This window comes from Alligator mississippiensis, chromosome 12 (assembly GCF_030867095.1).
Source record: "Alligator mississippiensis isolate rAllMis1 chromosome 12, rAllMis1, whole genome shotgun sequence".
Taxonomy (NCBI): Eukaryota; Metazoa; Chordata; order Crocodylia; family Alligatoridae; genus Alligator; species Alligator mississippiensis.
In genome coordinates this window covers 54,270,000-54,282,458 of record NC_081835.1, presented here as the reverse complement: position 1 = coordinate 54,282,458, position 12,459 = coordinate 54,270,000, and the positions used below count along the sequence as shown (strand labels likewise).

The 12,459-nt window shown below is 43.8% G+C and overlaps 1 protein-coding gene across 1 annotated transcript in view; it reads right to left on the bottom strand.

Moving 5' to 3' along the window:
- The window catches only part of PAPPA (pappalysin 1), a 229,752-nt gene that overhangs the window by 33,687 nt on the left and 183,606 nt on the right, over window positions 1–12,459 (bottom strand). Inside the window, exons 17-19 of the mRNA XM_006267917.4 lie at window positions 11,025–11,196; window positions 6,169–6,316; window positions 2,043–2,149 (exon numbers count right to left, since the gene is read on the bottom strand). Coding sequence (XP_006267979.2) covers window positions 2,043–2,149; window positions 6,169–6,316; window positions 11,025–11,196 — 427 coding nt within the window. The remainder of the gene's footprint in view (window positions 1–2,042; window positions 2,150–6,168; window positions 6,317–11,024; window positions 11,197–12,459) is intronic.

Genomic DNA, 12,459 nt, shown 5'->3' with positions numbered 1-12,459 from the left:
AGAGGTAGGTTTATTCATGCTTTGGAGTGGTATAATAGTTGTTTTGCACCCATAGTGCCTGACTTCACCTTCTAACACAGGTTTAGAAGCGAAGACCCCCACCTTTTAATCGGCTATATATAAACAAAGCATTTGGGGGTCGAGACCCCAGATGTTCACAATCTAAAGCCCTTGCAAGATCACTGATGTAGGGACAAAATGGACTCATACTTAACCACTGTGTTCCTGGAAGCTATCAATTCTCCTCTATACCTCACTCCCCTCCTTCTCCCCCTTTCCTACCATATTTTTCCCTGCTGCCTAATGAGCCCTCCAGAGACCCACAGGTATAAAACTCGTTACAGCTCCCTCTGAGTACCAGCATCAATAAATGAGGGCAGCACAGCAAAGAATGGGAGGGAAGCTGTAGTTTTATTTCACCATGAATTACAAAACCACTTTAAAGTCCAGAGCGCAGGAAAGAAACAGTGAGAAATTGCCCCTAATACAGAGATAAGGGGTTTTTTATGCTCCACACCAGTAAAACCTAAGCTTGGCCAGTAATATAATCACAGTGTTGGAGGTGCTCAGAGAGATAGTTTGATTGTTACATCCTCTAGATACTTACTTCCCAGCCCCCTCCTAGGAATTTTTCTGTTCCTCCTTATGCCAGTGTTACAGCACAGCCAGGATTTTCAGAAGGGCTTAGCATGCACAGTCAAGTTCAGCACACATTTAGGCAACTAAATAAGTCAATGGGTTGTCAAAAGTGTTCAGTTCATTGGGCACATGTTAGCTGCTTGGTTCTTTTCTTAGGGAAAGAAATCTAGCTCTAAGTGTGCAAAATGTGGGTTCATATTTGCCAGAGACACCAGATTTTCAGGAGTTCAGCACTTGCAACTGAGGACAGGTTTCCAAAACAAAAGAAGGTGGTGCCAGTTTCTATGGAAGCACCAAAAAGGGCCATATTTTCCAAAGCGTTTCACAGTCAAGTTGCACCAGATATGCATGTAAACACATCCAGAATTGTATCTATACTTCCACAACAATGTGTAAGAAAGTGTATGCTTGCAGGTATATATAAAGGCCTTTTTGTATGGAATTCTAGGCAGGAGCGTTCTTTTCTGAAGGTAACACAAGGCTGACTTTGTATGGATGTGTGTGTCTGTACATCTGAGAGCTGAATTTGTGTATGCCTTTCCAAAGCAGTATGGTACTTGGGTACATGAACACCAATTTGCATGTGTATTTTATGAATGACTGTGCATATGTAGTTGTGTATATGCATCTTCAGATATGTGCCTGAGTATTCTTATTAATGCCCACCTGTGAACGTTTAGGGGTACATGTGAGTGTGTGTATGCATTGTGAGTGTTTGCAGTGTGTGCACGTTTTTCGTAAGTATGAATTTATGGGTCTGTGGTATATAGTAGGAATATATGGTGACCTCTGAAATTCACTGATCCAAGTCTACATCTGCCATGAGTAGTGGTAGAAGAATCAATACCTCAATTTGAGAGACAATACAGGGGATTCTTTTGTCATCAGGCAGCAATCCAGGGAACAAAGACACAGCCCCACCATGCAATGCAGACTATAGAATAGAAAGCCAACCCCATAGCCTTTCTCTTGTTTTGTTTTGCTTTCTCCTGCGGAGACATGTAAAAATGAAGCGTCCACTAATCAGGACTTTTAGGGGCTGTGTGGGACTGAGGGACCTTCTTTGATTCCTTTAACAAGTGGTGGAAGTGTACGTCTGATGTTGTACTGAGAAACCTCAGAGATAAACGATAATACAGAGGAACCCTGGAACAGGAAGGTGCCACTTCTTTGTACCCCTAAAGCAATGTAAAAAGGCCCCAGTAAAGGAGAATTAGCACTGGAGCCCCTATTGATAGCCCTGACAGAAGGCTGGAAGCTATTTAATCACAGGGATCATAAGAAGGCTACTCTTAGGACAATGCTGTTGCTTGATTCCCCATTTCAGATGTGTGGGTTTGCTCACTTTGTGGGCACATTGAAATCTGTGGGCTGAGAGGAGCATAATATCAACACCCACTGACCTTCACTCGTTGAGGATTCATCCAGTGCTGGATGTCTTGCAAGGTCTCGTTCGCACGCAGCAGGATGGGTTCATTGTGATCCAGGCATGAGGTGGTACACTCAGCTCCTTCACAGAACATGCAGAGGAGGACAAAAAAAAAGCCAGCAGTGCATTATTCTACCACCATGATTTCAGTTATCTGAATAACACCCAACTATCTCCCCTGCAAAGAGATTGCTACAGTCTGCTATAATGGAGGCCTTTACACCCAAGAAATATCACAGTCTCCTGGGATTTATATTGTCGTAAGATAATGACCCCATTCCACAAATGCTAATCTCAGGGGCTAAAGGGGCATAGGACTTGTTTCTTAATGTGACCAATAAATTAAGGTAATTAGCTATCACTGTGGCTACTAATCCAGGGACCAATGAGGGGTGCATTCATTTCCTGAAAGATAACGATGGAAAGCATTTCTTAATGCTGTTCCACTCCACAAGGTCTTTCTGGAGATGTGAAGCAATTAAGCAGAGGCCAACAAACTCATCTCAGTTATGACATGCACAAAATGCCAATGGCCTCATCTTCAAGATTAAAAAATCCTTCAATAATGTCCCTTGCATTGATATGGCAGGCTGGCTGTTACCTAAGCTTCATGTGTGACAAGAAGTAAGCAGAGAGGTAATGACTGCTTTGTTCACATGTAGACTTGCATTTTCTCTGATTAACTGTCATATCCTGTGGGATTCCTGTCCTTTCCTTATTAAACCATCCTGCGGTACTCTGCAGTAATATCCCAGAGCCCTGTAGTGACTCAACCATAAGCCCTAGTGTGTTGGACCATTACCATTTTCCCTCTGGAAAATCACTGTTAAATGGCGCAGCTGCTGCAAACATGTCATTAGGATTTCCGAGCTCCAATCAGTGTGAGCAGGGGAATTAAACTGTGGACTGGTTTGGACGGCTAGACCTTTGGCTTAAAATTTACCACTGTCTGAATGGGCAAATTAGGTGTCAGTGGAGGCTGGTGGGTCACGCTGACCCTGGCTGAATATTACTTTTTCCCCAACTGCTTCCACCTACATGCTTTCTTTCATGCGTAAGAGCCAGTTGGAATAACACAGAAGCCAGTTTGGTTAATTGTGGGGAGCTCACTAAGAAGGTTGGCTTTGTTTTACTTCCCTTGCGTGGGCAGTAGCTACCCAATGGACTTCACTGAATACTGCTTGTTAACACAAGACCCACTAAAAGTGAGGCAAAGAAGAAAGTCCTTTTCTGAGGGACACTGAGAAGGCTTCCAAAATCTGGATATGATTCTGAGAGGCACTGTGATGAGAAGCAAACAAAAAGTATGGGTTGTACTTCTATCTGTCGAGTATAACAGCCTACAGCAACTACTAAGCCTTAATGAAGAGACTGCTTTAGCTCAAGTTGCGGAGGTCCGTTCTATGATGTTGATGGTCCAAGATTCAAGCTATTCCAGGAGGCTTTTGATTGAGCTACCTCAATTCTCGCTATGCGCCAGTCCCCACCCTGCTCAGGGTTGGGAACCATAGACCTTACTTCTGAGCAAAGCTAATGCAGCTAAATTAACAAATGTCTGGAAAACACAGCAAGATGAAGGGATCAGGAAAGTGGCACCCATCATTGCACAAACAGTGGCTGAAAACCCTCCTCATTTCCAGCATAGAGAGGTTCCCCTTGGAACAGGAGGTCAGTATTTCTTTTCTGAAATAAATGGCAGGTCCTGTTAGGTAACCAAAGGTCACGTCATCTCAAGGGCACCATGGGTTGTCAAATTAAGAGTCGCGGCTGGCTGCTCACTGCTCACTCTCTTTCTGACTCCACTCTGCTATTTACACTTAGGAAAAGGAGCGGGTCTGAATTGTTTTGATATATGATCTGTAATTGGCATCATTACAGAGCAGTGATCTCATCCAGGTCGTGTTCTTCTCCCCTGGGATGGAACTTAAGCTGGTTCCTGGTACCTTACAATGGCTGCAATATAATGAGGGCTCTGCACAAGAGGGAACGCTTTCTCTGAGTTCAAATGGACAGCAGCAGAGGAGAGGGGGGAGCTCCAGGGATGGGCTGGGGTGGAAGGGGCCCAGAGTGTCTTTCTAAGGCTGTGTTTGCTATTGCTCACATTCAAATGCTACAATGTGGAGACCTCAGGGAAGAAAGGTGCAACTTGGCGTGCAGAGCTGGGGACTCCCATGTGATGCAGCAATGCTGACCACCAGGAAAAGCAGTTCAAAACAAATCAGTCACTTATTGAGTAATTAGGCTCCATGGAAAGGAGAAGGACAGAGAAGAAGGACCCTATGAAGGTCTCCCAAAGACTCTACTGGCATTTGTGCTTGTCTTTCTGAGAGTGCTGCTTAACCCAGTGTCATCTCCTTTCATGGAGGAGGTCTGGCAGAATCATGCCCTTCCTGGAATCAACCAGTGGTTTCCTGTCCCTGTGCATCTAGTTCAGACTATTTACCCTCAGCTGTTCTGGCCATACTTACACCTCTGTCCTCACTCATCCCTGTCTCTTTAGCATATCCTGTGCCATACCCATTCCTTCTCCAACCCAGTCTACAAGACCCACTCTCTTAATATTTTCCACAGTTGCTGTGCCATGTGTACAGCCATACTGGTGGTAGCAATGGAGTCAGGGCATGGAGGTAGACAGAGATAAGGGTTGTACAGTCACATCATCTGGATCTGCACTGAACAGGATTAGATGACATGACAGTCAAACACCTAAGAGCTGCTAGCACATCCACCTTTGTCCTCTCTAGCAGAGCTGTGCTACTGCCAGTGCAAGGGTGGGAGATTACCTGAAAAATACTATTGAAGATACTATTAAAGCCTTTGTTTCCTTCTCCTTGACTTAACTCGGGTCTTTTTCATACCCCCTTATGTTTGCTGCACTCTGACATTGTCATTGCTGTTATATTTCAGTAGGTCCTAGGAGCACAACTGAGATTGGTACCCCATTGTGCTATGAGCTATTCTGTACAAACACATAGTAAGAAGCAAACCCATCTCTGAAGGCTGAATCACCTAAATTGACAGAGAGCAGGAGGGGAATCAGGGACAGAGAGAAATAAGTGACTTTCCCAAGACCACAGAGCAGTTCAGTGACCAGCCCAGTGATCCACTAGACCTGGTCCCACTAAACAGAGAGTTCATTTTCCTTTAAATTATTGCTAACCCCTGATCACTGTCCTACAACTTTGCTTCAGTACCTTCTGGCATCTTTTAAACAAATAAATGCATAATGAAAATGCATTAAAAATAAAGAACTTACAAGATACAATGCAATTACCTGTGTGTGTAAATGCAGGTACTTGCACAAACAGATACAGATAAATCACATGATCTATCCCCTTCTGCCTCTCACCTGTCTGTTCTCTCTACACACACATGCGTTATGTTTAGTGAAGAGGACAAATTCCACAGGACAGATACTTTGCCTCCTTTTGCACCTCTAAGATGATAGGCAAACCTATAGATTTCTGGAAGTTGTAACAATTAATAATATGAGCAAATATGTATGTTTGTGCCTGTAGAAGTGACAGCAGTGGTTCTTGTGTGTTTGAGAATGAACAGAGCCACATGAATGAATTTAAATTTGTGCAGGAATATCTATGCATGTGTGAGTGGAAAGGCATATGTGTAGGGGAGCATATGCATGTATGTGTGTATGTATATGGCTATGTGCCTGTACTCCTGCAAGCATACTTTTCAGTCTCTCAGTATGTACATGTGCATGGCCATGCGCATAACTGCAAGAGAAAACACACAACACAGGCGTGTTTTCTTCATTTAAAACATCAGATTGCAATTGCTGCCTTTGTAGTTTGATCCCTGGCACTGTCCATTAAACTAAAAGGACAACTTGGTACATGGTAGAAGTGGGGATGCTGCAGAGGAAGCCAGCATATGTTAGCTGGTGTCTGGCATCTGAAAGCCTCACGTTCCCTGAAAATAATTCGCTGAAAATCCTCTAATTAGCTGCTTCTCACTCAGACAAATTGGTCCGTAAGAGAAGGTGACCTCAAGGACTTTGCCTCCTTCCTCCCTCTCTCCCTCCCTCCCTGGTTCCCAAATGGCAAGCAGAACAGCTGCGGCCACGGCGTTAGCTCATATACCTATTCCGTAGCCATTAGCACACTTCAGCTTAAGATTACTGTTGAGCTGAGTGGGAAGAGAGCACTGGCCCTGCATCTCCCTGCAGAGGTGAAAGGAGCCGCTCCAGGTGCCATCCTTCCGGCAGTGAATCACGTTGTTGCCGCGGCCCTGAAAATGAGACAAATAAAATGTAGTCAGCAAAATAATACAATAACCAGGATAAAGCTGGGAGCTGAAGTTGTCTTGAAGCTGGGTAAGCCTAGAAATTGGGCTTTCAGCCTAGAGAGTACGACAAAGGACAAAGAAAAGACATGCTGTACTTACACGTACACACACACTTTAAGAGTTTCCTATGTAATATGATAACTTTTAAAAGCTATTTGCAAGGTCTGTATCTCAAAACAGTTCCCCCCTCTTCCCCCCACAAACCAGTACAAAGGGACATTCACCCAATTTTCCCTGTTTGCTGATTTTGAGATGTGTGAGAGGAGTGCAAGCAGCCTTTCTTCCTCTTCCCACTTCCTAACCTACTTACATCATCCTCCTTTGGAAGGAGAGAGAGAGATCCCCAGGGCCCAGCTGAAGGAGAAACAAAAGCTGGACACTCCACTGGGGAGGCTTAGTTTAGGCTGAGGGCAATCTTTAGAGCTTTGCCATCCTGACCGAAAGCAAAGAAAGAGCCTGATACAGAGAAATAGAAAGAGGTGTAGAGAAAGAAATCATCCAGCGTGGAGGGTGAAGGAGGGGGATGGAATAGAAATGACATTTCTCTTACACAAAGATCCTCAGTTAGATACCGAAGGAGGAAAGACAATGTCCACGGGGAAATATCATGCCCTTTAGAAACAACAAAGTGGTGCACAAGGCTTCCTTTTGCCAAGCTATGCATGCGGCTCCCAGGGAGTCCTGCACGAGCTGTCTGTGGGATCAACAAACCTAGCTATTAGCTGGGGAGGCAGGAGACACTCAAAAGGAGGGTACTTTTTGGGCCTGGGGTTTCTAGCTTTCAGTGGATGCCGGAGTGTTTTGCACTTGGTATAGCGTGCGCTTGGCTCCCAGTCTGCTATGCAATGGGAGTTTCATGGAGTCCACGTACTCGTCACAAAGGGACCGAACCAGACAGTCTCTGTGAGAACTTTTGTGGGATCTATGTGCCTGACAAGGGGCTCGATGAGACCCAAAAACACAACGTTCAAGGGTGATACAGCTGGTCTTCTCTGTAGCTTGCTGGGTTGGATCTTTAGTTCATTTATTTGTCTGCCTGATGATGATGGCACCATTTGAATTTGGATTGGCTACAGCCATCACTGGCTCACAGCATAAAAACTCAAACTAATTGAAGACTGTCAGGTGAGGTACCACAACTTTACCTCCTGGCTTTGCTTTGCTGTTGCTTGGGTGTTATGAAACCAGAAGCCCCTAAGTGAGGGGACACGCTTCCAAAGAGCAAGAGGAAATTCTTGTGGTGATATAGAAAGAAAGGGATTTAAGTGGGGAACATCCCCTCCCCTCTCATTTCCCTAGTTTGATCTGTGAATGAGTAATAAAAATGAGATGAGGAAAAAGACCCATTGGGTAACTTTGTCCACTCTCCTGACAATCTCAAACTTGGTACCTATGCTACTGTATAACATTTCCTAGAGGTGACAGCCCAGTCTGCATGCACTGTACAGTTTTCTTGCAAACTCTTCCTTCTCTCTTTCATACGACCTTGCAATCTCAAGCTGTAAGGTGCGTATATGAAGCTGATCCCTGACACTCAACCAAATGCTTCAGGTTATTAGGTTCACTTCATCTTCTGGGGGCATAAGTCCATTGCCAGAGGTAGCAAAAGAAACATCTACTCCTGACTGCTGCCAAAGGCAGGGTACTGGAGTAGGTGGGACTTTGGTTTGATCTAATACAGGGATTCTTATCTGATGCTTGCAGTGCAATTTTTACCAGGGCTAGAGGTATTAGTTTGGATCTGATTTTTCAGACAAAGGACCCAGAAAAGGAAGAACTTCAAAGCATATGTGTATGCATACCTGCTTAAATAGTCACTGCACATTGGGGTTCAACTTATCTGACTACTTCCAAACACTGTGAGTATAAAATGCTTCTGGCCAGATTCTCTAATGGAGAATGCCCCTTTGCCCAACTCAGATGGAAAATTCCTGCAGAGAAATCACCCACTCACACCCAGACTCCGGTAATTCTACTGAACTTAACTTTACCCCTACATTTCCCAACCCACGGTGGCATCCAGCGGATGTCAGGGAAGGACACCTGCATTATTCTAAGCTCTCACTGGCATGGAATCCATTAAGGATCCCAAGTCAGCAGTGCTCAACAGAAATCTAAGTGCCATGAGGCTTGGTGCTGCCTCTCAGAATCAGAGAGCTGTAAATGGCTTCTTGACAATGTCAACCCTCCCAATGCACCCAGATTTTTGAGCAGAAAAGAACCACATTTTATTATTCCTTTTTTCTATAACCAGGTGGGAAGAAGATAATAATCAAAAGTTGCATGGGTATTGGGGATTTAGCATGCATGGAATATTGCCATAATTAAAAAAAAAAAATGCACTTTGAAAGTAACTTTTTTCATGTAGCTGTAACTTGATTCATGTAGCTGGCTCTGCTTGTGTTATTATTGTCTGAAGTTCTCTGAGATCTCTGGATGTCCACTGTTATAATAATGTCCTGTCCATCGTTCCCTACCCTGCATAATCTCTTGTGAAAATCCCTGCTGTGCTCCTCTCTTGGATGCAGTGTGCATTATCACCTCATATTTCTGAGAGTGTCTTAGACAGTTTTAATCCTTAAATAATTAACACCTCTTGGGTGGGTTAGTCTGGGTGAGGGGTCCTCTCCTTTTTATAATGTGTTTTCTGTGGTATTTGGAGACACCTTTCTTTGGAAGTCCCTTTTTTTCTATGCTGCGGCTTGCCTCTTTGCCAGAGCTGCTTTCTGGGCTGACTGTTCACCACAATCTCTCTTTAAAATGAATAGTGTCATGCCAAAGTGCACCAAGATGCTTCTCACTTTACCACATGCGGTCTCTGTATCTCAGCTAACCCTTAGTTCTTTGCTTGCTTCTTTTTACACTTCATTGACCTCTCAAAAATGCACAAAACATAGAGCATCCTTCCAGGCTCATTGCCATGCATGACCGTTGCTGCACTTGCACTAGCCTCATCATGACTTACAGGCCCCATGTTACCACTATGTTCCCTCTTCTACCACACAGGCCGCTTAACTCTACCTGACCTCATAGCACCACACAAGTCCTGCTGTGCCACCACCATGCTCCTATTTCATCCCACAGGCCTCATAGCAATACACTGACTTTGTTGCACCACTCCTTCCTTCCTCCACCCCCCAATCCTTTACTATGTAGCACATCTGACCCTCACTGAATTTCACTGGCCTCATAATGCCAAGCAGGCCTTTTAATCTCACACAAGCTGGACAACCCCAGCCAGCTTTCTCGGCACACTTCCAGCAGACCTCAAACCGAAGGTCTGCTGTACCTCAAGGTCCAGTGTCCTTCCCACCAAGAAGGCAGGTCAAACGTAGGACAAGTAAGGATGGAAAGAAATATTCTCTACTGCCAGTTTAAATATGTAAAGTCCAACTCCTCTCTCTTCCTACCTCTTGCATACCTACCTCTCTTCCTATCTCTTGGAGCAGGTATCAGTCCTTTCTCAACATGCCCTTAGAAACTGCAATTATATTAAGACTATTTTGGCAGCGTGTTCTCTGCTTTTTGCACTAAGGACAATAGCAGGAGCGTCCAAATCCCCCCACCTTCTCTTACCAGCTTTTTTTTTTTTTAAGCAGAGGCACTTTGGGGAGAAGTTGTTTACCTTTCAAAAGCAAATTACCTTTTGCTTAGAAAAAACCCTAACATTTCAAACTGAGCTTTAATCTCTGGAGCACATCAGCATAGCTCCATGGCAGGATTTGGCCCTGATTGTTTAATGACAGGTCTTTGGCCAAAGAAACCCAAAAGGTTCAGTGAATGGTATGTATGGATGTAACTGCCAAAATCCATATAAACAACTATATGAAGTATATGCCTATACAGAAAAGGGGAAAGAAAGCCTGAGGTTAAAATAAAGGTCTTGTAATGAGCAAAACAGGTGATAAGATTCGCTGCTCGTTCATTCTTAGTAACTGCTTCCCATCTCCCTCCTACAGCAGTAAAATACTAGATGATGTATTAACTAATGTCTATCTAGATTATAAGGCCTTCAGGCCCTCTTTTTGTCTGGAAAGCACCTAGGTGCATGGTGTTAGCACTCAATGATTACAATTACCATTGTAATAAAATTGTATTTCCGCGTGCATTAAGTTTTCTCTTTTACCGTTTTTATGCATAGTCTCTCTCTTATACACATACACACACATGCACACACTCAGCAGCTTCAGGCCTGGTACGTATTTCAAATACATTAATGAAAGGCTCAGTTTGGCTAAAATGTTACTCAAATCACTGCGTGGTTCACCTGTCAGAAAATGAAAGCATTGACTGAGACAATACCTCTTAGAAAAAGGAATATCAAGTGACACTGATTGTCCATTTTCCCACATAAAAGGAGGACACAGAATCTCACATAACCCTCAGCCAACCATTAAGAGGCCTTACAGGAGAAATGGAGTGGCCATTCACGCTGAAGCGCAACAGTTTGTATTTTAGGGACATAACTGACAAGATATTAAATATCCTCATGCCCTGCAAAAGAACCTGGTAGTTGTGGCATTTAACTGCTTTCCAGAGTGGCCCCACAAAGGTTCAGTCACTGAAAGAGCAGGGGCTTATGCTAAAGATTAACCAGCAACCAGTGCCTCGTGTCTTTGGTTATTTGGACAAAAAAAAAAAAAAGACTCACTGATTGATTGTCATCATCTTCACACTTGATCCGGCACTCACTGTTGAACTGGAAGCCATTGGTGCACTGGTAAAGTCCATGAAACTTGGAAGGTGGAGGCTCACAGGTCACAGGCACACATGCTCCAGCCACCCAGGTGCCATCTTGCGTGCACTGGATCTTAAAGGCCCTCCTTCCAGGCAGAAACAAACCAGAATATTTACTGAACAGCTAAATCAGCTACAGCTCTACAATATCTCAGCGTTTTTAACAGGCTGCTAGAGATGGATGTGCTTAGGCTTTTAAGGATCAGGGAGCAAGTTGTGAATTTGCGTCATGAGGTCCAAGAGTGAAAATAATTATTATTTGCAAAGCTAACGTTCAGTCTGTTAGCCCAAACCCCTCTTCTGCCTTTGACACATCTCCCAAGAACACTGCTTCCCGAGCTTGTGGGCTGTGGTTAGTTTGAAGTGGGTGGCAGAGAGTCAGAAATGTATGATGGCAGCAACCCTTTCCCACAGTTTCAAAGGGGACTCCCCAGGTTGCATATCAAAGGGGTGTTTCTAAAGTAGCAAAAACTGGTTTAGAAGTGTTGGGTGAGATTTTCAAAGAGCCCAAGGGATTTAGGTGTCAAAATCCCACTGAAGTTTAACAGGGATCAGGTATCTAAAGCCTTTAAATTTCCATGCAACTCACAGTTGTTCCCCACTCTTTTGGGGAGATTTATGGTATGGAAAACTTGCATTACCCTTTGCTAAGAGGAGGTTTCCTTTCATTCCTATGGGATTCTTTGCAAATCTTAGCCCATCCAAAGACTAGTTTTAATCGCTACATGAATTGGTGGGTTTTCCTCTGCACTTCTGTAATCCTGTATCTTTAGTAGTCCTTCTATAACTCTATACCACTGAAAACATTTCTATAACTAGATTTGTCTCAATTATGGGATGTTTTTGGACAGGGACAACCCTGCCTTGAGCAGGGCACTGTATTATTGAAAGGACCCTGAGGTCTCTTACCAGCCCTACTTTTTCTATGACTCTCTGATTTTATGATTTACTGCAGATACATTATCCAGTTTATTTAATCAACTTTTCTGTTGGTCAAGGAACATTATAATTTGCCAATTTAGTCACTGGTTTTAACTGTTTGACAAATAGTTTATGTGGATATGAATTGCCAGTGAATCATTTGCTTCTTGGAGTCACTATTTGGTACTCACTAGTCACCTGGAGCATTTTTACACGTGCTCCAGTGCATTCTAATTAGAATGTGTTGGGCAGGCTCAATTAATCAAGCCTGCTGGAGCATTATAATCAGAATGACCCAGCGTGCTGCAGCATCTCGTGTATTCAGCATCCTGCATTTCAAAATGCCAGTGGGGCATGTTAACTCTGGCTCATTCAATGAGCTTGAGTTAACGTGTTCCCGCTGCCATTTTGAAATGCAGGGTGCTGAA